The sequence below is a fragment of the Moschus berezovskii genome, chromosome 16, assembly GCF_049115385.1.
Source record: "Moschus berezovskii isolate FMDL1 chromosome 16, NW_MosBer_1.0, whole genome shotgun sequence".
Classification (NCBI taxonomy): Eukaryota; Metazoa; Chordata; class Mammalia; order Artiodactyla; family Moschidae; genus Moschus; species Moschus berezovskii.
The window spans coordinates 85,140,726-85,161,146 of NC_142475.1; the positions used below are offsets into that span (position 1 = coordinate 85,140,726).

The 20,421-nt window shown below is 37.3% G+C and overlaps 1 protein-coding gene and 2 pseudogenes across 1 annotated transcript; 2 read left to right on the forward strand and 1 right to left on the reverse strand.

Moving 5' to 3' along the window:
* Window positions 1–1,401: 1,401 nt before the first annotated feature.
* On the reverse strand, window positions 1,402–2,102 carry LOC129560062 (histone deacetylase complex subunit SAP18 pseudogene; annotated as a pseudogene).
* Window positions 2,103–4,677: 2,575 nt separating this feature from the next.
* Window positions 4,678–5,595, forward strand: LOC129559961 (olfactory receptor 4A47-like). The gene has a single exon (XM_055431932.2). The coding sequence runs from the start codon at window positions 4,678–4,680 to the stop codon at window positions 5,593–5,595; it is 918 nt and encodes a 305-aa protein (XP_055287907.2).
* Window positions 5,596–18,143: 12,548 nt separating this feature from the next.
* On the forward strand, window positions 18,144–19,057 carry LOC129560505 (olfactory receptor 4A47-like; annotated as a pseudogene).
* The last annotated feature ends 1,364 nt before the right edge of the window (window positions 19,058–20,421 follow it).

Genomic DNA, 20,421 nt, shown 5'->3' on the forward strand with positions numbered 1-20,421 from the left:
CTTGGAGAACTGAGAATTCTTATCCACAAACTGGATATGTCTTTCTACTTGTTCTCTATTATGTTCATATAGATCTAGGATGTTTCCTTGTAAATTTAGGTTTTCTTGCTGGTATTATAAATAGCATCTTTAATGATATTTTTGGAGTGTCTGTTATTTCAATACAGGAACGTTTTGTTTTCCATTTTTACAAAGTATTGTTATATAACCTTCACAGTGCATTGCTTGTACTTTGAGTCTATTTTCTGCAATTTTTGACCAAATGCATTCAGTTCTGTAGTGACTGTCACAATCAACAGTCACAATTTGGGGATACACACTTTTAAAGTTTTCTGTGCAACAGACTGAAGGTAATAGGCTTTAATCACATACTGCACACTGAGACTGTAACTGTTTTGTAGAGAATATGGTGCCCATACAGTTTATGTTTTCTAAAAACCCTACTTTATGTCTAACTTTGTCATTAGTCTTCACAGTGCTGTGGTCTGTCTCTTCTATTCTACAAATTTTAAACAAAAACAGATTCAGGTAAATTGTCCAAGGTGATCCTAGTGTAACCAGGATTTAAAGGTTCAGCCCACCTGGTTCTAACCACTCTGTATCCTCCCTCAAATCAGACATGAGTCAGCCCCAGCACTGAATAGTGTGTGTGAACATCTCTGCTTACTCAGCTTGACCTCATCCCCGACCTTTTCCCTTGCTCTTAAGGTTCCTCTTTCCTCTCCCTGCATTTTCAGAGCTTCAAGGTAAATCTTTCTATCCTTTTCCTGAGTTCTAATCCTTGTTCCTCTATCCTACTCCCTGCCCTCAAAATGCTCTATTCTCCCCATTTTCAAACTATACAAAGTCCTCACTGTGGCACCTTTTCTGTAATTTGTCATCACACCTTGATTCAGGCAGGCCACTCTCTTTAAACACAGCTTCTTGCATCAGCTCAGACTGTTCCAAAATACCCCAGCTGCACCCCCTCATTCCCACAGGTCCTCTTCCCAAGTCCATACAAGCTTCTAGGTGGTGAATCCCTGTTCTATTTAACATAATATGGCTTTCTTGTTCTGCCCCATTTGGGCCGAAACATACCAACTCCATTTTTTAACCTAAACAACCAGTACTATATTAAACCCGGAACCCAGGCCACATTAACTTTCACACTAAGGGTGATTGCAAGATATATTTAACATGACAGTTTTACATAGAATGCTAAGAGCACTTTTCATATTTTACAGAACTTGAAACATATGGACTTTCTATTAATATTCATACCATAGAAAAACCAAATCTAATTTCTAAATAGATGCATTACGATTTGTTTATAGAGTTTAAAGGCTTAATGGTAATAAGGAGGAGAGGAAGAAGTGAAAGTTTATTTTACAGAATTGACTGGGAAGAGTAAGTACAATTTCATGGGGCCTCATGCACCCTGAAGGAGGCAGGTGGTGCCCAATGTGCAGGGGTGATCACTATGTCCAGAGAGTCTCCATTTGGAACTTCTGTGACTGCAGGGTCATAGGGTCATCAGTCCCCTTTCTCTCAGACACGGTGCTGCCAATCTCCTTTACTCGATGGCCAGGACTTTTAAGATCTGTAAAGACAACTGCAGAATTGAAGCTTGTGCCTTTTTATCTGGCTTCTGGGTAGACTTCGTTTACCAAACTAGTCAATTCTTTCAAGGTTGCATCCATCCAAGTGTAGATCTGCAGCTCGTGGAAGGCACGTTTCTGCGGGAAAACTCATCCATGTGGTGGTGGTGGCCGTTGTCAGTGGTGAAGCCGTGCAGGAGCAGCTGGCAGGTCTTCCCTGGTTCTATGCTTTCTCTGGCTCCTCCTTGATTCCCTCCCGGGTAAGGTGCGACTCCGCTGCCATCCTCCTTCCCCGTCCGCCGGACGCTCGCTCTGGCCTCCGACCGGGGCAGCGAGCACAAGAACCCCACCGTCTCTATTCTTGATACTGGGAATTTGTGCTTAATTTTTCTTAGTCTGTTTTGCTAAGATGTTATCAATTTTATTAAATTGTAAAAGAACTAATTTTTGGTCTTATGTATTTTCTCAGTTTTTCAATTACTTTTACTTCTGTGACTTCTGTTTTCTATTTATTATTTCCATTCTACAAGGGTTTCTGGATTTATTTTGGTTTTTTTCTTGGAGATGGTAGCTCAAGATGATACTTCTCCCAGAGGACAGGGATCTGCAAGTCATGTTCTTCGGTGGTTATTATCCTCGTGGCATCTCTGGAGGTAAAGAGTCAATTCTCAAAGTTATGAGTAAGGTCCCAAAGATTTAATTAGAGAAGAATCAACCTTGGAGATGGACCAGCTGAATGACTCAATAATATGCGTTGCAGTTAGATGTAGATAAGTGTTTGTAGACCTTTGCCTTTACTCAGAGGTTATTTGTCTGTACCACTAATCACATGGCAGACTTCTTCACAGATTGAAATAATAGGTTCAATAATATAATGAAGTATGTTTATGAAATTATTCTTTACCCTGCAGGAAACCCAGAAGTCAACAATACCATATGAAAATAGGGCACTATGCTGCTGCTGCTAAGTCACTTCAGTCCTTTCCGACTCTGTGCGACCCCATAGACGGCAGCCCACCAGGCTCCCCCGTCCCTGGGATTCTCCAGGCAAGAACACTGGAGTGGGTTGCCATTTCCTTTTCCAACGTGTGAAAGTGAAAAGTGAAAGTGAAGTTGCTCAGTCGTGTTCGACTCGTAGCGACCCAGTGGACTGCACCCTACCAGGCTCCTGCATCCATGGGATTTTCTAGACAAGAGTACTGGAGTGGCTTGCCATTGCCTCCTCCGAGGACAGTATAACTGATTGAAAATCAAAATGTTGTAAAGGCTATTTCACCATTTCAATTTTAATTGCATGAAATTTAGCAAAATTAAACTGTAAGTATTCATATACAATTTGGAGTTTTCTTTTCAACCAAAATGCTGATTTAACTTTTGCTTGTCATCAGGACAAAACCTGCCAATACTGAATATTTTTATTTTTTGTTCACAATCAAGATTCAGAGTTCTTTGTATAATAAAATATTCATATTCATTTTGAAAATCTCAGCAATTTGAAAAGTAATATTTTTCGAAATGACTGAGAGAAATTGAACTTCCTGCAAGCATCAAAAGAGCTTGTCTAAAGGAGAAAGTTCAATATCCCATGATACCACATATAACTGTCTTTCTTTGTCCTTGGAGCTATAACCAGTGCCTGAAGAACAAAAGAGAAGGAATCACAGAAAAGAGTATGGATCACATGAAGGTCTCATGCAGGTAATCCAGGAAGTGCATTTATATGCTTGTTTCTGAATTAAGCTTTACACTTTTCATGCATTCACTGGTGGTGTGTGAATTCAAGACATTCAAAATTTCTTCTGTGTGATTCTTTTAATGAACAATTTTAGGGATCCTTTGTGACTACTGAAATATGTGGAGATTGATTCAATACTGTAATGCTCATCTGTGTATTTTCATATTATAAAGATCCAAGATAAATTTACCCTCTCTAACATCAGGGCTTCCCTCAGAGCTCTAACATGAAGTAGTCTAAGAAATTGTCTGTCTGAGGATATTTTAATGAACAGATATTTCTAGTCTCATGTTAGGTTTAAATGATATGTTCTCTAAACATTTACTAATCGCTTAAAAATTAGAGGATGACGTAACATCTGTAGAACTTGACTGAGTGGCTTTCACAACCTCAAGATAATACTATAGTAAGCAAGTTGTTACTTCAATTCATATTTTTCTATTCACAAGTGGGTTTCAGCACCCTATCATGTGTTAGTTGGCAATTTAAATATGTTCTTCCTTAATTATTTGTTTATATTTTTCTTAAATATTTACGTCTTTTATTTGTTAATTTATTAGATATATTTGTCTATTTTAGATATTAACTCTGCATATACTCTCTAAAATATAAATTATTTCTACAAGCTACTTCCATCTATTGACATAATGGCATCTTCCTAAATCCTTAAAAAATTTGAAATTGTCAAAATATATCTATTTGGGATTTCAATGATTGGTTAAGAAGCATGCTCATCACGAGAATGTAGAAAGTCATTTCCTTTATTGACCAGAATGTAAATATGCAACACATTGTGCTTTAATTTTCTTGTTAAACTTTTATGAATTTTTGTTTTTATATGTTAGTAATTACATGTGCTTCCTGGTGGCTCAGAGGTTAAAGCGTCTGCCTCCAATGCGGGAGACCCGGGTTCGATCCCTGGGTCGGGAAGATCCCCTGGAGAAGGAAACGGTAACCCACTCCAGTATTCTTGCCTGGAGACTCCCATGGACGGAGAAGCCTGGTAGGCTACAGTCCACGGGGTCGCAAAGAGTCGGACACGACTGAGCGACGGAACGGAATTACATGTGCAATTTTATTAGCTTCAAGATGGGAAGATAGTTGTGGCAACTCGTTTACTTAATTATGTGCTCTTTTCCCACACATGTCTCTTAATGACTTGCCTCTCCTTTAGTGTATAAGATTGTTGAGGCTATGGATGTTTTAATCAGTCTCATCTTATGATGTCTTAAAGTACTGGAGCATGATAACAATTGCTTGAATGAATAAACAAATTATCTTAAGATTTCAAGAAGTTGCTAGCAATAATTATATTTACAAATAATTCTGTCCTAAACTCTAAAATAAAATGAAGAAGAACCTATGGAACAAAGGATCAATGTAACTGAGTTTGTCCTCGTAGGACTCACTCAGAACCCCCAGGGTCAGAAAATATTGTTTGTGGTGTTCTTGCTCATCTACATTGTGACAATGGTGGGCAACCGACTCATTGTCATGACTGTCATGTTCAGTGCAACCCTGGATGCCCCTATGTACTTCTTTCTTGGCTACTTATCATTTATGGATGCTGTTTATTCTACTACGATCACGCCAAATATGATTATAGACTTAGTGTGGGAGAAGAAAACCATTTCTTTTGAAGCGTGCATGGCCCAGCTTTTTACAGAGCACTTATTTGGTGGTGCTGAGATTTTACTCCTGGTGGTCATGGCCTATGACCGGTACGTGGCCATCTGCAAACCCTTGCATTATTTGACAATCATGAATCAGCGGCGGTGTGTTCTACTACTGTTGTTGGCCTGGGTTGGTGGGTTTTTACATGCTGTAGTTCAACTGCTCTTAGCTTACAACCTTCCCTTCTGTGGCCCCAATGTCATTGACCACTTCATCTGTGACATGTACCCTTTGTTAAAACTGGCCTGCACTGACACCTACATTATTGGCCTCATTGTGGTTTTCAATGATGGAGCAATCTGTGTGGTCATTTTTGTGCTCTTATTCATCTCCTATGGGGTCATTCTGTGCTCCTTGAAGAATCTTAGCCAGGAAGGAAGACGCAAAGCCTTATCCACCTGTGGCTCCCACATTACTGTGGTGCTCCTCTTCTTTGTGCCCTGCATATTTATGTATGTGAGACCTCCTTCCATCTTACCCATTGATAAATCCTTGGCCGTGTTTTACACCATTATGACCCCTATGCTGAACCCTCTAATCTACACTCTGAGAAATGGAGAGATGCAAAATGCCATGATAAAGCTCTGGATCAGAAAAAGAAAATGAGGCAGCATGGAAATGTATGATCCATTTTTAATGAAGAATTTCTCTTTTCAGGAAAGCTATGTTTAATTACGTAAGTGTATTAAATGTATCCTCAGAATTAATACCTTAGGCATTATAAAAACATTTATTATGTGAATACTTTCAATGATCCAAGTATATTTTTAAGATTTTCATAATTTCCTATGCTGTATTTTGTTTGATGTATATTTTCAAACGTCACAATTTCTTAGGAGAATACATTTAGTTCTTGGTGTAAAATATCTCTATTGAGACAATATATTTATGTTCTAAATATTGAGTTAAGCTACTAGCAAATTGTTACATTTATTTTTTAGTGAAAGATATTCTTATGATTCTCTCTCAATTAATGTAATCTTTCAGAATTTAGTACTCATAGACATTTCAGAAAACTAAAGCAAGTAATAAGACATAAAATCTTGGTTTACTCTTCCTCACTTAGGGATGACTCAAATTAACATTTAAAGTGTATGTCTTGTTTTTTTATCTGCCAGATGCTTATATAATTTTGCCCATATTGCTTAGTTTGTTAATATTGAAAAATGTTGATGTCAGAGTTGTAATATGCAAAAAACTAAGATCGTGGAATCCATTCCCATCACTTCATGGAAAATAGATGGGGAAAGAATGGAAACAGTGAGAGACTTTATTTTGGGGGGCTCCAAAATCACTGCAAAAGGCGACTGAAGCCATGTAATTAAAACATGTTTGTTCCTTGAAAGAAAAGCTATGATCAACCTAGATAACATATTAAAAAGCAGAGACATTTCTTTACTCACAAAGGTCTGTCTAATAATTCTATAATTTCCCAGGAAATTAATTATTAACACTTGAAAGTTTGGTTCTGTATTTGTCACAGTATGATTCCTTTCTCTTGTTTCACTTTATTCTTAATATCAGATAATGGATCTCTGAGGAATCAATGCTTTGTTTTCTTTTTGAATTTTCTTTTCTTTGCTTTACTATAATGTGCTCTGTGTTTTCATTCTTTTCTTTCATTTTGTACTTTTTAATCTCTTTTTCTGCTGGCTATAGGTCAAAATATTTTCCCACAGGTAAATATTATACTCTTGTATAATAAAACAATTCCTAAGGCAGACAATCTTATCCTATGCCCAAATAGCGATTTGTGAGTTGTAAACATAATATTCTCTTCTATCCTTGACATTGTGTATACTAATTATTCAGTTCAGTTCAGTTCAGGTCAGTCACTCGGTCGTGTCCAACTATTTGCAACCCCATGGACTGCAGCATGCCAGACCTTCCTGTCCATCACAAACTCCCGGAGTTTACTCAAACTCAATCCATCGAGTAGCTGATGCCACTCAACCATCTCATCCTCCGTCATCCCCTTCTCCTCCTGCCTTCAATCTCTCCCAGCATCAGGGCCTTTTCAAATGAGTCAGTTCTTCACACCAGGTGGCCAAAGTATTGGAGCTTCATCAGTATTTCAGCTTCAACATCAGTCCTTCCAATGAATATTCAGGACTGATCTGTAGGATGGACAGATTGGATCTCCTTGCAGTCCAAAGGACTCGCCAGAGTCTTCTCCAATACCACAGTTCAAAAGAATAGATTCTTCAGCCCTCAGCTTTCTTTATAGTCCAACTCTCATGTACATACATGACTCCTGGAAAATCATAGCCTTGACTAAATGGACCTTTGTTGGCAAAGTGATGTCTCTGCTTTTTAATATAGAGACTGTCTAGGTTGGTCATAACTTTTCTTCAAAGGAACAGGCGTCTTTTAATTTCATGGGTGCAGTCACCATCTGCAGTGATTTTGGAGGCCAAAAAAATAAAATCTGCCACTGTTTCCACTGTTTTCTCATGTATTTACCATGAAGTTATGGGACCAGATGCCATGATCTTTGTTTTCTGAATGTTGAGCTGTAAGCCAACTTTTTCACTCTCCTCTTTCACTTTCATCAAGAGTTTCTTTAGTTCTTCGCTTTCTGTGTAAGTGTCGTGTGATCTGCATATCTGGGGTTATTGATATTTCTCCCAGAAATCTTGATTCCAGCTTGTGCTTCATATAGCCCAATATTTCTCATGATGTACTCTGAATATAAGTTAAATAAGAAGGGTTACAGTAAACAGACTTGATGTACTCATTTCCCTATTTGGAAACAGTCTGTTGTTCTGTGTCCAGTTCTAACTATTGCTTTCTCACCCGCATACAGATTTCTCAAAAAGCAAGACAGATTTCTCAAGAAGCAAATCAGGTGGTCTGCTATTCCCATCTCTTTCAGAATTTTCCACAGTTTGTGTTGATCCACACAGACAAAGGCTTTGGCATAATCAATAAATCAGAAATATATGTTTTCCTGGGCTTTTCTGGCTTTTTCAGTAATCTAACGGATGTTGTCAATTTGATCTCTGGTTCCTCTGCCTTTTCTAAAACTAGCTTGAACATCTGGAAGTTCACAGCTCAAGTATTGTTCAAGCCTGGCTTGGAGAATTTTGAGCATGACTTTACTTACTGTACTAGATGAGTGCAGTTGTGTGGTAGTTTGAACATTCTTTGGCATTGCCTTTCTTTGGGATTAGAATGAAGACTGACCTTTTCCAGTCCTGTGGCCACTGCTGTATTTTCCAAATTTGCTGGCATATTGAGTGCAACACTTTCAGAGCATCATCTTTGAGAATTTGAAATAGCTCTACTGGAATTCCATCACCTCCACTAGCTTTGTTATTAATATTTAATAATGCTAATTATTAAATTAACAAAATCCAAACCTTTTGTTTCATAGTGAAACACTCCAAAAGGTTAATTATCAACATCATTTATCAACCTTTTTGAGATGTCAAGGAAATTTTTAGGTACTTTATTTTCAATAAATCAACAATCCTAAGAGGTAGACACTATTAGTGCTTCTGTGTGTGCTCGGTTGCTCGGTCGTTTTCAAGTCTTTTTGACCCCATGGAATGTAGCCCACCAGACTTCTCCAGCCATGGTATTTTCCAGGCAAGAATACTGGAGTGGATTGCCACTTTCCTACTCCAGGGAATCTTCTTGACCCAGGGATTGAACTCACGTCTCTTGGGTCTCCTGCATTGGAAGCCATATCCTTTACAACTGCACCACCTGGAAAATCCAAAGACACTATTAGTATCCTCATCCTAATAACGATGTAACTGAGGCACAGAGATGTTTCTTAAGTTGACCAAGGCCACCTAGATAATAAATGGTGGTGCTGGAATTGAACACAGACCATCAATTTCCAGAGCAAACATTGTCCACCACTTTGTTCTGCTCTCTCTCCAAGGATGTTTTGAATCTTAAATAGAAGCACACTGACCGAGAAATTTGTAGTGACAATTTGGTCCCTGTAATTATCCAATTCTCTTACCACTGGGTTATGTTTTCCAAGTAGCAGTAATATGCTTGAAAATTTTTATTTAATTATAAAAATATGAGGGAAAAAGCAAAATGTCAATAAAATAGAAAAAAGCAAGGATGCACAAAAAGTATCACAGATAGAATTGAGAGGGTTCTGAATCTAACTCTATCCTTCCCCGCACCTTTTTTTTTCCCCCAGTGAGCAGATTGAGACATATAGAAAATGACACAGTTACATGCCTGCCCACACCAAGTTTGGATTTTTCCCTTAAGTGTGCTGGATTTTGGAATCTGGGTGCTGAAGTCCTATTTTTGAGCACCCGCAGAACCACTCAGATTCTCAGAATTACTTAGCTTAAGATTTCTAATAGCCACTCAAATTCAGTTCAGTTCAGTTGCTCAGTCATGTCCAACTCTTTGGGACCCCATGGACTGCAGCACGCCAGACCTCCCTGTCCACCACCAACTCCCAAAGTTTACTCAAACTGATGTCCATCAAGTCGGTGATGCCATCCAGCCATCTCATCCTCTGTCGTCCCCTTCTCCTCCTGCCCTCAGTCTTTCCCAGCATCAGGGCCTTTTCAAATGAGTCAGCTCTTCACGTCAAGTGGCCAAAGTACTGGAGCTTCAGTTTCAGTATCAGTCCTTCCAGTGAATATTCAGGGTTGATTTCCCTTAAGAATGACTGGTTTGATTCCCTTGCTGTCCAAAGGACTTTCAAGAGTATTCTCCAGCCAGAGTTTGAAGGCATAAATTCTTTGGCATTCTGCCTTCTTTATGGTCCAGCTTTCACAACTGTACGTGACTACTGGGAAGTTGGGGATTGGGTCTCATAAAATGGGATTTATTTGTCTCAGAGATAGCGCTTCATTCCTAGAAAATTTCAGAATGTCCATGTTTCTACCTTACACACAAGTAGAAAAGTAGAAATAAGGAACCATGCAGAGTTTCAAGAGAGGAAAGTTATAGATACCATAAACAGTTATTCATATAGTCATAATTTTTACTGAATACCTGCTGTGTGGTAACTCTGTTCATTGCTGACATATAAACACAAATGGATAGAATAATCCTTTACCTCCTGGCACTAGCATCTTGTAGCACATGATTTGATAGTCTTCCTCAAGGAACTAATTTTGAGATATTACCTTGTATGATGTGGTATCATCTTCTCTGATGGCTCAGATGGTAAAGAATCTGAGATGCAGGCGACCAGCATTTAGTCCCTTGGTTTGGAAGAACTCCTGGAGAAGGGAATGGCAACCCACTGCAATATTCTTGCTTGGGGAATTCCATAGACAGAAGAAACAGGGTGGGCTCCAGTCTATGGGGTCACAAAGAGTCAGATATGACTGAGTGACTAACACACAAACACACACACACACACTCCTTAATTTTGAGATATTTATGAAATGGTTGCTTTCTTTAACTAAAAAAAAAAAAAAAAAAGGTTTACCCCAGAGTTATAGGCAGAAACAAGGATTAGATGAAAGGAAAGGAAATATTTTTATAGCTGAGTGGGAAAATAAGTGATAAATTCATTTACCTTGGAACAAAATGACAGGACTAATAGTTTATTCTCTGTCAGCAAATGTTCCATAATGGTTCTGAAGCTTTGTTTTTTCCCTTTGTTACATCTTTCTGTCCCTAACTATATGATTAGTCTAATAGCATCATCACATGCAGATGTCATTATTAAATTTGGTGGAAAAGCACATTAAGTATAATGAAGCAAGAACCAGCTTTGAGTGGACTCTGAATGTGTGACTTGATGACGCATCTGGATGGAAGATATAAAGTGTCCCGTGGTCTTTGTTTCTTTCAGGGAGAAGATGGTGTACTCTTCAGAACTGCCATAACTGTTTCAAGTATACCTCTCAAAAGCTCAGTGCAGTTAGTTTTGCCATATTTTCCCAGAATAATGAGATAGACAGAAAAAAAGTGGAAAATTTTCCTTTTTGAAGTTGCTACAAAATAAGTTAATTACAGGGAATAATTCTCCTTTTAAATAGTCACTAACCTCTTTTGTGATGTAGCTTTGCCTTTTTGATGGGTTACTCTAATGTGGAATATTTTTTTCTTTTTAAATCATAGAATTCCTTTAGCTACCATGATAATAATAATTGGGTTTTTTTTTTAATATTTGAAACACTTTGTAATGGACGGACATATTCATCTGACATCAAGTATGTCTTTTTTGAAACATGTATGTTTTCATATGTGAAACGAATCGCCAATTCAGTGTCGATGCATGTTACAGGATGCTCGGGGCTGGTGTGTGGGGATGACCCAGAGGGAGGATAAAGGGAGGTGGGAGGGGGGTTCAGGAGGGGGAACTCATGTGCACCCGGGGCGGATTCATGTCAATGTATGGCAAAACCAACCAATATAATATTGTAAAATAATTCAGTTCAGTTCAGTTCAGTCTCTCAGTCATGTCCGACTCTCCGCGACCCCATGAATCACAGCACGCCAGGCCTCCCTGTCCATCACCAACTCCCGGAGTTCACTCAAACTCATGTCCACAGAGTCGGTGATGCCATCCAGCCATCTCATTCTCCGTCGTCCCCTTCTCCTCCCGCCCCCAACCTTTCCCAGAATCAGAGTCTTTTCCAGTGAGTCAACTCGTCGCATGAGGTGGCCAAAGTATTGCAGTTTCAGCTTTAGCATCAGTCCCTCCAATGAACATCCAGGATTGATCTCCTTTAGAATGGACTGGTTGGATCTCCTTGCAGTATAAGGGACTCTCAAGATTAGCCTCCAATAAGAAAAAAGAAACAATGCAGATTTCTGTCTCTGATGGTCATATTCAGATTGAAGAGCCATTTTTGCTGTTTACAAGTCTCTGAAAGGCAAATTTATAATAGTTAATAATAGAAGAAAAGCTTTTCAAATGTGTAAGTTGCTTCATCATGTAGGAAATTATTTTAAACTCAAGTTTATAAAAGCTGACAAACTTCTGGAATCACAGGGGTTTTGAAGTCAAATAGTTTTTAATTATTCCCTCAGAAATGTGTGATTTTTAGAAAATTAAATATTCTGTTGTCTCTTCAGTTATATCATAAGGATGATAATACTTGTTACTGAAAGAATGCTATACATTAAATGAGATTATATGTGTGTGTGTGTGTGTGTGTGTATGGATGTATATAGGTATATCTAAAAATGCATATATATAAAATTAATGTCATATGGATACAGTTTCTGCATACAATTTTGCATAATAAATGATAGGTGTTCTTGCAATGATAATATTTTCTTTAATTAAACATTTTTTGCCATATATTGAGATGGAGAACATCTAGGAAGGAATAATATTATTTGCGAAATTTTAAAAATAATTTTAATAAATGTTAAATTGATAAATATTTGGAGATATGAATTAGGTAGCATGGTTAAATAGGTGATGGGAAGAGTGAACATCAACGTCTTAGGGATCAATGAGCTCAAATGGATGGAGTGGGCAAGTTTAATTTAGATGGCCACTTCCCTGGTGGCTCAGGTGGTGGTGTCTGCCTGCAATATGGGAGACTCAGGTTTGATCCCTGGGTCGGGAAGATCTTTTGGAGAAAGAAATGGCAACCCAGTCCAGTACCCTTGCCTGGGAAATCCCATGGAGAGAGGAGACTTGTATGCTACAGTCCATGTGGTTGCAAAGAGTCAGACATGACTGAGCGACTTCACTATACCTACTACTGTGGGTAAGAATCCCTTAGGAGAAATGGAGTAACCATAGTCAACAAGAGTCTGAAAGACAGTACTTGGGTGCAATCTCAAAAACCACAGATGATCTCTATTAGTTTCCAAGGCAAACCATTCAACATTACAATAATCCAAGTCTATGCCCCAACCACTAATGCCGAAGAAGCTGTAATCAAATGGTTATATGAAGACCTACAAGACCTTCTAGAACTAACAAAAAAAAAAAAAAAAAGAAAGAAAGAAAAAAAAAAGCTGAATACAGATGAATTAAAAAAATTTTAGGCTTGCTTTGAATGAAACTGAGATGATTCTTCAATCAGGTATTACACTTTTGTGACTATACATGGGGCATTTTTAAATGGAATCGTTTTTTATCTTCTCTTGTTTCCTCATTTCTCCTTTGAAACTCAGTGAAGCGTTGTTCTCTCTGGGATGTTTTCACAGAGACCAGATGCTTTAGTTGTTTTCACAGATGCTTTAGTTGTTCTGGAACAGTGAACCCTTATCCCACATGAATAGATTTATAGTGACGGCCATTCTGACCAGTGTGAGGCGATACCTCATTGTAATTTTCATTTGCATGTCTCTAATAATGAGCGATGTTGAGCACCTTTACATGTGTTTGTTGGCTATCTGTATTTCTTCTTTGCAGAAATGTCTGTTTATGTCTTTTACCCATTTTTTAATTAGGTTGTTTGTTTTTCTGATACTGAGCTGTATGAACTGCTTGTATATTTTAGAGATTAATCCTTTGTCAGTTGCCTCACTTGCAATTATTTTCTCCCATTCTGAGGGTTGTCTTTTCATCTTATTTATAGTTTGTTTTTGCTGTACAAAAGCTTTTGAGTTTATTTAGGCCCCATTCATTTGTTTTTGTTTATGTTACTCTAGGAGGTGGGTCAAAGAGAATTTCGCTGAGATTTATGTCAAAGACTGTTCTGCTTATGTTTTCCTCTAAGAGTTTTATAGTGTCTGTCCTTATATTTATGTCTTTGATCCATTTTGAGTTTGTGTGTGTGCATGTATGGTGTTAGGAAGTATTCTAATTCCATTCTTTAATAGATAGATGTCCAGTTTTCCCAGCATCACTTATTGAAGAGTCTGCCTTTTCTCTTTCCTTTATTCTTCCTTTGTTGAAGATAAGGTGTCTTTAGATATGTGGGTTTATCTCTGGATTTTCTATATGTTCCATTGAACTGTATTTCTGTTTTTGGGCCAATACCATATTGTCTTGATTACTGTAGCTTTGTAGTCTAGCCTGAATTCAGGGAGCCTGATTCCTCCAGCTGTCTTTCTTTCTCAAGATTCTTTGGCTATTTGTGATCTTTTGTGTTTGCATTCATATTGTACATTTTTTTTATAGTTATGAAGAAAATGTCATTTTTCATTTCACAGGGATTGAACTGAATCTGAAGATTTCTTTGGGTAGCATAGCTATTTTCTTTTATTTTCACTTACAATATTGTATTGGTTTTGCCATAGAATGACATGAATCCGCCCCTGGTGAACATGTGTTCTCCATCTTGAACCCCCCTCCCACTTCCCTCCCTGTATCATCCCTTTGGGTCATCCTTGTGCACCAGCCCCAAGTATCCTGTATCATGCATTGAATCTGGACTGGCGATTCATTTCACATATGATCATATACATGTTTCAATGCCATTCTCCCAAATCATCCCACCCTCGCCTTCTCCCACAGAGTCCAAAAGACTATTCTATACATCTGTGTCTCTTTTGCTGTCTTGCACACAGGGTTATTTTCACAAGAACATGATATATCTCTCCATCTGTTTGTGTCATCTTTGATTTTTTTCATCAGTGTCATATTTTTATGCATAAGGTCTTTTGTCTCTTTAGGTAATTTATTCCTAGACACTTCATTGTATTTTATTTTTGTTATTGCTGTTGTTGTTGCAGTAGTGAACATATTGTTTCTTTAATTCCTGTCTCTGATTTTCCATTGTTAGTATATAGCAATATAAGAGATCATTGTGTATTAATTTTGTATTCTGTGGCTTTACTAAATTCAATGATTAGCTCTAGTAGCTTTCTGGTGGCATCTTTTGGGTTTTCTATGTATAGGATCACGTCATCTGCAAACAATTACAGTTTAAAAATCCTCAAAGTTAGTAGAAGGGAAAAAATAATGAAAAATAGAGCAGAAATAAATGAAAAAGAAATGAAGCAAGCATAGCAAAGATCAATAAAACTAAATAAACCAGTTGCCAGACTCATCAAGAAAAGAAGGGAGGAAAAACCAAATCAATAAAATTAGACATAAAAGAAGTTACAACATCATTCAACATAACCTTTTAGGAAATGCCTTCTCTGATTATGTTATTCATAGCAGAATTCTCCCTCTTATTTCTGTCACAGTACTCTATTTTTTGTTGTATAAGTGCTAAATAGGATTACAACTTGAGTATTAAATTGTTACCTTTTATCTCGTCTGACTCCATTCTGAGAATTAAGATCTATGTGGAAAGGAGCCTTTACATGGTGTATCGTCCTGTTTTATTAATTGCTGTGTCTCTACCCATAGCATAGTCTGTGGACATAGCATAGCAGTGTTCACAGGACTGGAAAAGGTCAGTATTCATTCCAATCCCAAAGAAAGGAAATGCTAAAGAATGCTCAAATTACCACACAATTGCACTCTTCTCACACGCTAAAGTAATCTCAAAATTCTCCAAGACAGGCTTCAGCAATACGTGAATTGTGAACTTCCAGATGTTCAAACTGGTTTTAGAAAAGGCAGAGGAACCAGAGATCAAGTTGTCAACATCCTCTGGATGATCGAAAAAGCAAGAGAGTTCCAGAAAAACATCTATTTCTGCTTTATTGACTATGCTACAACCTTTGACTGTGTGGATTAGAATAAACTGTGGAAAATTCTGAAAGAGATGGGAATACCAGACCACCTGATCTGCCTCTTGAGAAACCTATAAGCAGGTCAGGAAGCAACAGTTAGAACTGTACATGGAACAACAGACTGGTTCCAAATAGGAAATGGAATATGTCAAGGCTGAATATTGTCACCCTGCTTATTTAACTTATATGCAGAGTACATCATGAGAAATGCTGGGCTGGATGAATCACAAGCTGGAATCAAGATTTCTGGGAAAAATATCAGTAACCTCAGATATGCAGATAACACCACCCTTATGGCAGAAAGTGAATAACTAAAGAACCTCTCGATGAAAGTGAAAGAGGAGAGTGAAAAGTTGGCTTAAAGCTCAACATTCAGAAAACTAAGATCATGGCATCTGGTCCCATCACTTCATGGCAAATAGATGGGGAAACAGTGGAAACAGTGGCAGACTTTATGTTTTGGGGCTCCAAAATCACTGCAGATGGTGATTGCAGCCACAAAATTAAGAGTCACTTTTTCCTTGTATATACGCTTACTCTGTGTATATACTCCTTTTATTTCCGTCCAGTTTGAACTTTTCCCTTTTGGTTACTTGACATCAAGTTATTCTTCAGGGATTTTCCTCCAGAGAACAGGGTTCTGTAAGTCCCATTCTGCATGGTGACTATCCTGGTGGCATCTCTGGAGATAGTTTACTCTCTAAATTATGATGAAATTTCCAAAGATTTAATCGGATAAGAATAACCCTTAGAGATGGATCAAATGAATGACTTAATAATATGTGCTGCAATTAAATGTAGATAAAAGTACTTGCAGACATTTGCTTTTACCCAGAAGTTATTTGTCTCTACCACTAATCACATGACAGACTTCTTCACAGATTGAAATGATGGACTCAACATATAATAAAGTATGTATGTGAAATTGTTCTTTATCTTTCAGGAAACCCATATGTTAATAATACTATATGAAGATAGAACAGAATAACTGATTAAAAATCTAAGTGTTGTAAAGTCAGTTTCACTATTTCAATTTTAATTGTATAAAACACAAAGAGCAACATTTTAATGTAAACAATCATACACAATTTGGAGCTTTTTCTAAAACCAAAATGTTGATTTTACTTTCATTTGTTATCCGGACAAATCCTGTGAACAATGAGTATTTTGGTTTTCTATTCACAGTCAAGATTCAGAGTTCCTTATGTAATACAATATTCATATGCATTTTCAAATTTGCAACAATTTGAAAGGTAGTATTTTTCTGAATGACTGAGTTGAATTGGATTTCCTACAAGCATGAAACAGTTTGCCTAATGGAAACAATCAATGTCCAGAGATGCTGCGTTTGTCATTCTTTCTTCTTGGTGATGGAATCAGTGCCTGAAGGACAAGAGAGAAAGCATCAGAGAACAGAAGGTAAATCAAATGAAGAACTCATGCAGGTAACCCAGGAAGTGTATTTATGAACTAGTCTCTGAATTAGGCTTTACATTTTACAAGAGTTCACTGGCAATGTGAGAATTCAGTCATTTAAAATGTTTTCTATGTCATTGTCTTAATCAGCCATTTTAGGGATCCTTTGCGACTACTAAAATATGTGGAGATTGATTTAATACTGTAAAACTCATTTGGATATTTTCATATCATAAAGAATCAAAATAAATTTACCTTCTCTAACATCAAATATTCTTATAAATTCATTTTGAGTGTATCTATCTGGGGATATTTTATTGGGCGGTTATCTCTAAGTCTCATGATAGGTTTAACTGGTATGTCCTCTAAGCATTATTTATTAATTGCTTAAAAATTAGAGGATGATGTAGCATCTTTAGACCTTGAGTGGTCTTCACAACTTCAAGATAATATTGTAGTAAGAACAGAGTTACTTCAATTCCTATTTTTTCTGTTCACAGGTGAGTTTCAGCATCCTATCATATATTTGTTGGCCATTTAAATGTATTCTTCTCCAAATGTTTATATTTTTCTTTAATATTTTATTTATATACTTTATTTGTCAATTGATTAGAGATCCATCTATTTTAGGTATTACCTCTGTGTATATACTCTAAAATATAAATCATTTCCACAAGTTGCCTTCATCTGTCTACATTACGGTATCTTCCTAAATCCTTAAAAAATTTTGAAATTGTCAAATCTATCTATTTGGGATTTCAGTGATTGCTTAAGCAGCATCCTCCATCCTGGGAATGTAGAAAGTAATTTCCTTTATTAACCAGAATGTAAACATGGAATAAATTGTGCCTTAATTTTCTTATTATATTTTTATCAATTTTTGTTTTCAAGTAAGGTATTAATTATACATACAATTTTATTAGCTTCTAGATGGGAAGGTAGTTGTGGTAATTCATTTAATTATGAGTTATTTTCCCACACATGTCTCTTAATGACTTGCCTCTCCTTTAGTGTATAAGATTGTTGAGGCTATGGATGTTTTAATCAGTCTCATCTTATGATGTCTTAAAGTACTGGAGCATGATAACAATTGCTTGAATGAATAAACAAATTATCTTAAGATTTCAAGAAGTTGCTAGCAATAATTATATTTACAAGTAATTCTGTCCTAAACTCTAAAATAAAATGAAGAAGAACCTATGGAACGAAGGATCAGTGTAACTGAGTTTGTCCTCGTAGGACTCACTCAGAACCCCCAGGGTCAGAAAATATTGTTTGTGGTGTTCTTGCTCATCTACATTGTGACAATGGTGGGCAACCGACTCATTGTCATGGCTGTCATGTTCAGTGCAACCCTGGATGCCCCTATGTACTTCTTTCTTGGCTACTTATCATTTGTGGATGTTGTTTATTCAACTACGATCACGCCAAATATGATTATAGACTTAGTGTGTGAGAAGAAAACCATTTCTTTTGAAGCATGCATGGCCCAGCTTTTAACAGAGCACTTATTTGGTGGTGCTGAGATTTTACTCCTGGTGGTCATGGCCTATGACCGGTACGTGGCCATCTGCAAACCCTTGCATTATTTGACAATCATGAATCAGCGGCGGTGTGTTCTGCTACTGTTGTTGGCCTGGGTTGGTGAGTTTTTACTTGCTGTAGTTCAACTGCTCTTAGTTTACAACATTCCCTTCTGTGCCCAAATGTCATTGACCACTTCATCTGTGACGTGTACCCCTTGTTAAAACTTGTCTGCACTGACTCCTACATTATAGCCTCATTGTGGTTTTCAATGACGGAGCAATCTGTGTGGTCATTTTTGTGCTCTTATTCATCTCCTATGGGGTCATTCTGCGCTCCTTGAAGAATCTTAGCCAGAAAGGAAGATGCAAAACCTTATCCACCTGTGGCTCCCACATTACTGTGGTGCTCTTCTTCTTTGTGCCCTCTATTTTTATGTATGAGATCTCCTTCCATCTTACCCATTGATAAATCCTTGGCCATGTTTTACAGCATTATGACCCCTATGCTGAACCATCTAATCTACACTCTAAGAAATGGAGAGTTTCAAATTGCCATGAAAAAGCTCTGGATCAGAAAACGAAAATAAGGCAGGCACAAGGGAAACATATTACCTATTTTCCCTGAAGATTTGCTCTTTCCAGGAAAGCCATGTGTGACTCTTTAGCTGTAGTAAATTTCTCCACAGTTCTAATACATTGGACACGTTGAAAGTATTTATTCTGTGAATGCGTCCAATGATCAAAGCACACTTTTAAGATTTTCATAATTTCCTGGTTCAAACTGTTTTGTTTAAAATATATTTCTATGTTCGTAAAATTTCTTAGGAAATGTATTTAGCTTTTGGTGTAAAATCTCTCTATTGAGAGTATAGACTTATGTTCTTATGATGAGTTGCTGCTACTGCTACTGCTGCTAAGTCGCTTCAGTCGTGTCCGACTCTGCGCGACCCCATAGACGGCAGCCCACCAGGCTCCCCCGTCCCTGGGATTTTCCAGGCAAGAACACAGGAGTGGGTTGCCATTTCCTTCTCCATATTTTGAGTTAAGTTGTAATTAAAACTGTAAATTGAATTTTTAGTGGAAGATATTCTTATGCTTTTCTGTCCAACAATGTAATCTTTCAGAATTGTAGGACTCAATGCAAATTTGGGAAAAATAAAATAAGAAAAAAACTTGGATTACTCTTCCCCACAAAAAGACTGTTCATATTAATATTTGAGGTATATGTCTTATTTTTTATCTGAAGATAGTTATATTATTTTGTCCATATGTTTAGCATGTTAGTGTTTAAGAAGAAGAATATTTCAGAGTTACAATATTAATTATGAGGAGGATGAGTATATAAAAATAATCTGAATGAATGAGATATATACACAGACATAACGAAACACAATAAGCAAAGTTGGAGATGTGAATAATGAAAAATAGCAGAAGTATGGTAAGATATTCTGAACTATCTGGAAAGTGAATACATCACATTTATGAAAATATAACACCAAATGAAGCTGTTCCACTTGAAAAGATGCAGTTTCTAGATATTTCCATTTAATTACAAATTGTTAGCATCCTTTGTCAAATTTTAATGCTTCTCATAAAGTATATAATTAGAATATTGTGATTCCACATATTTATCTTGATGAAAATGACGTTTCAAGATCTTGTTTTTCTATTCTGAATAAGACATATATTGCATATTTTCCCATGAATCAGTTCAGTTCAGTTCAGTTCGGTCGCTCAGTCGTGTCCAACTCTTTGCGACCCCATGAATCACAACACGCCAGGCCTCCCTGTCCATCACCAACTCCCAGAGTTCAATCAGACTCATGTCCATCAAGTCAGTGATGCCATTCAGCCATCTCATTCTCTGTCATCCCCTTCTTCTCCTGCCCCCAATCCCTCCTAGCATCAGAGTCTTTTCCAGCGAGTCAACTCATCACATGAGGTGGCCAAA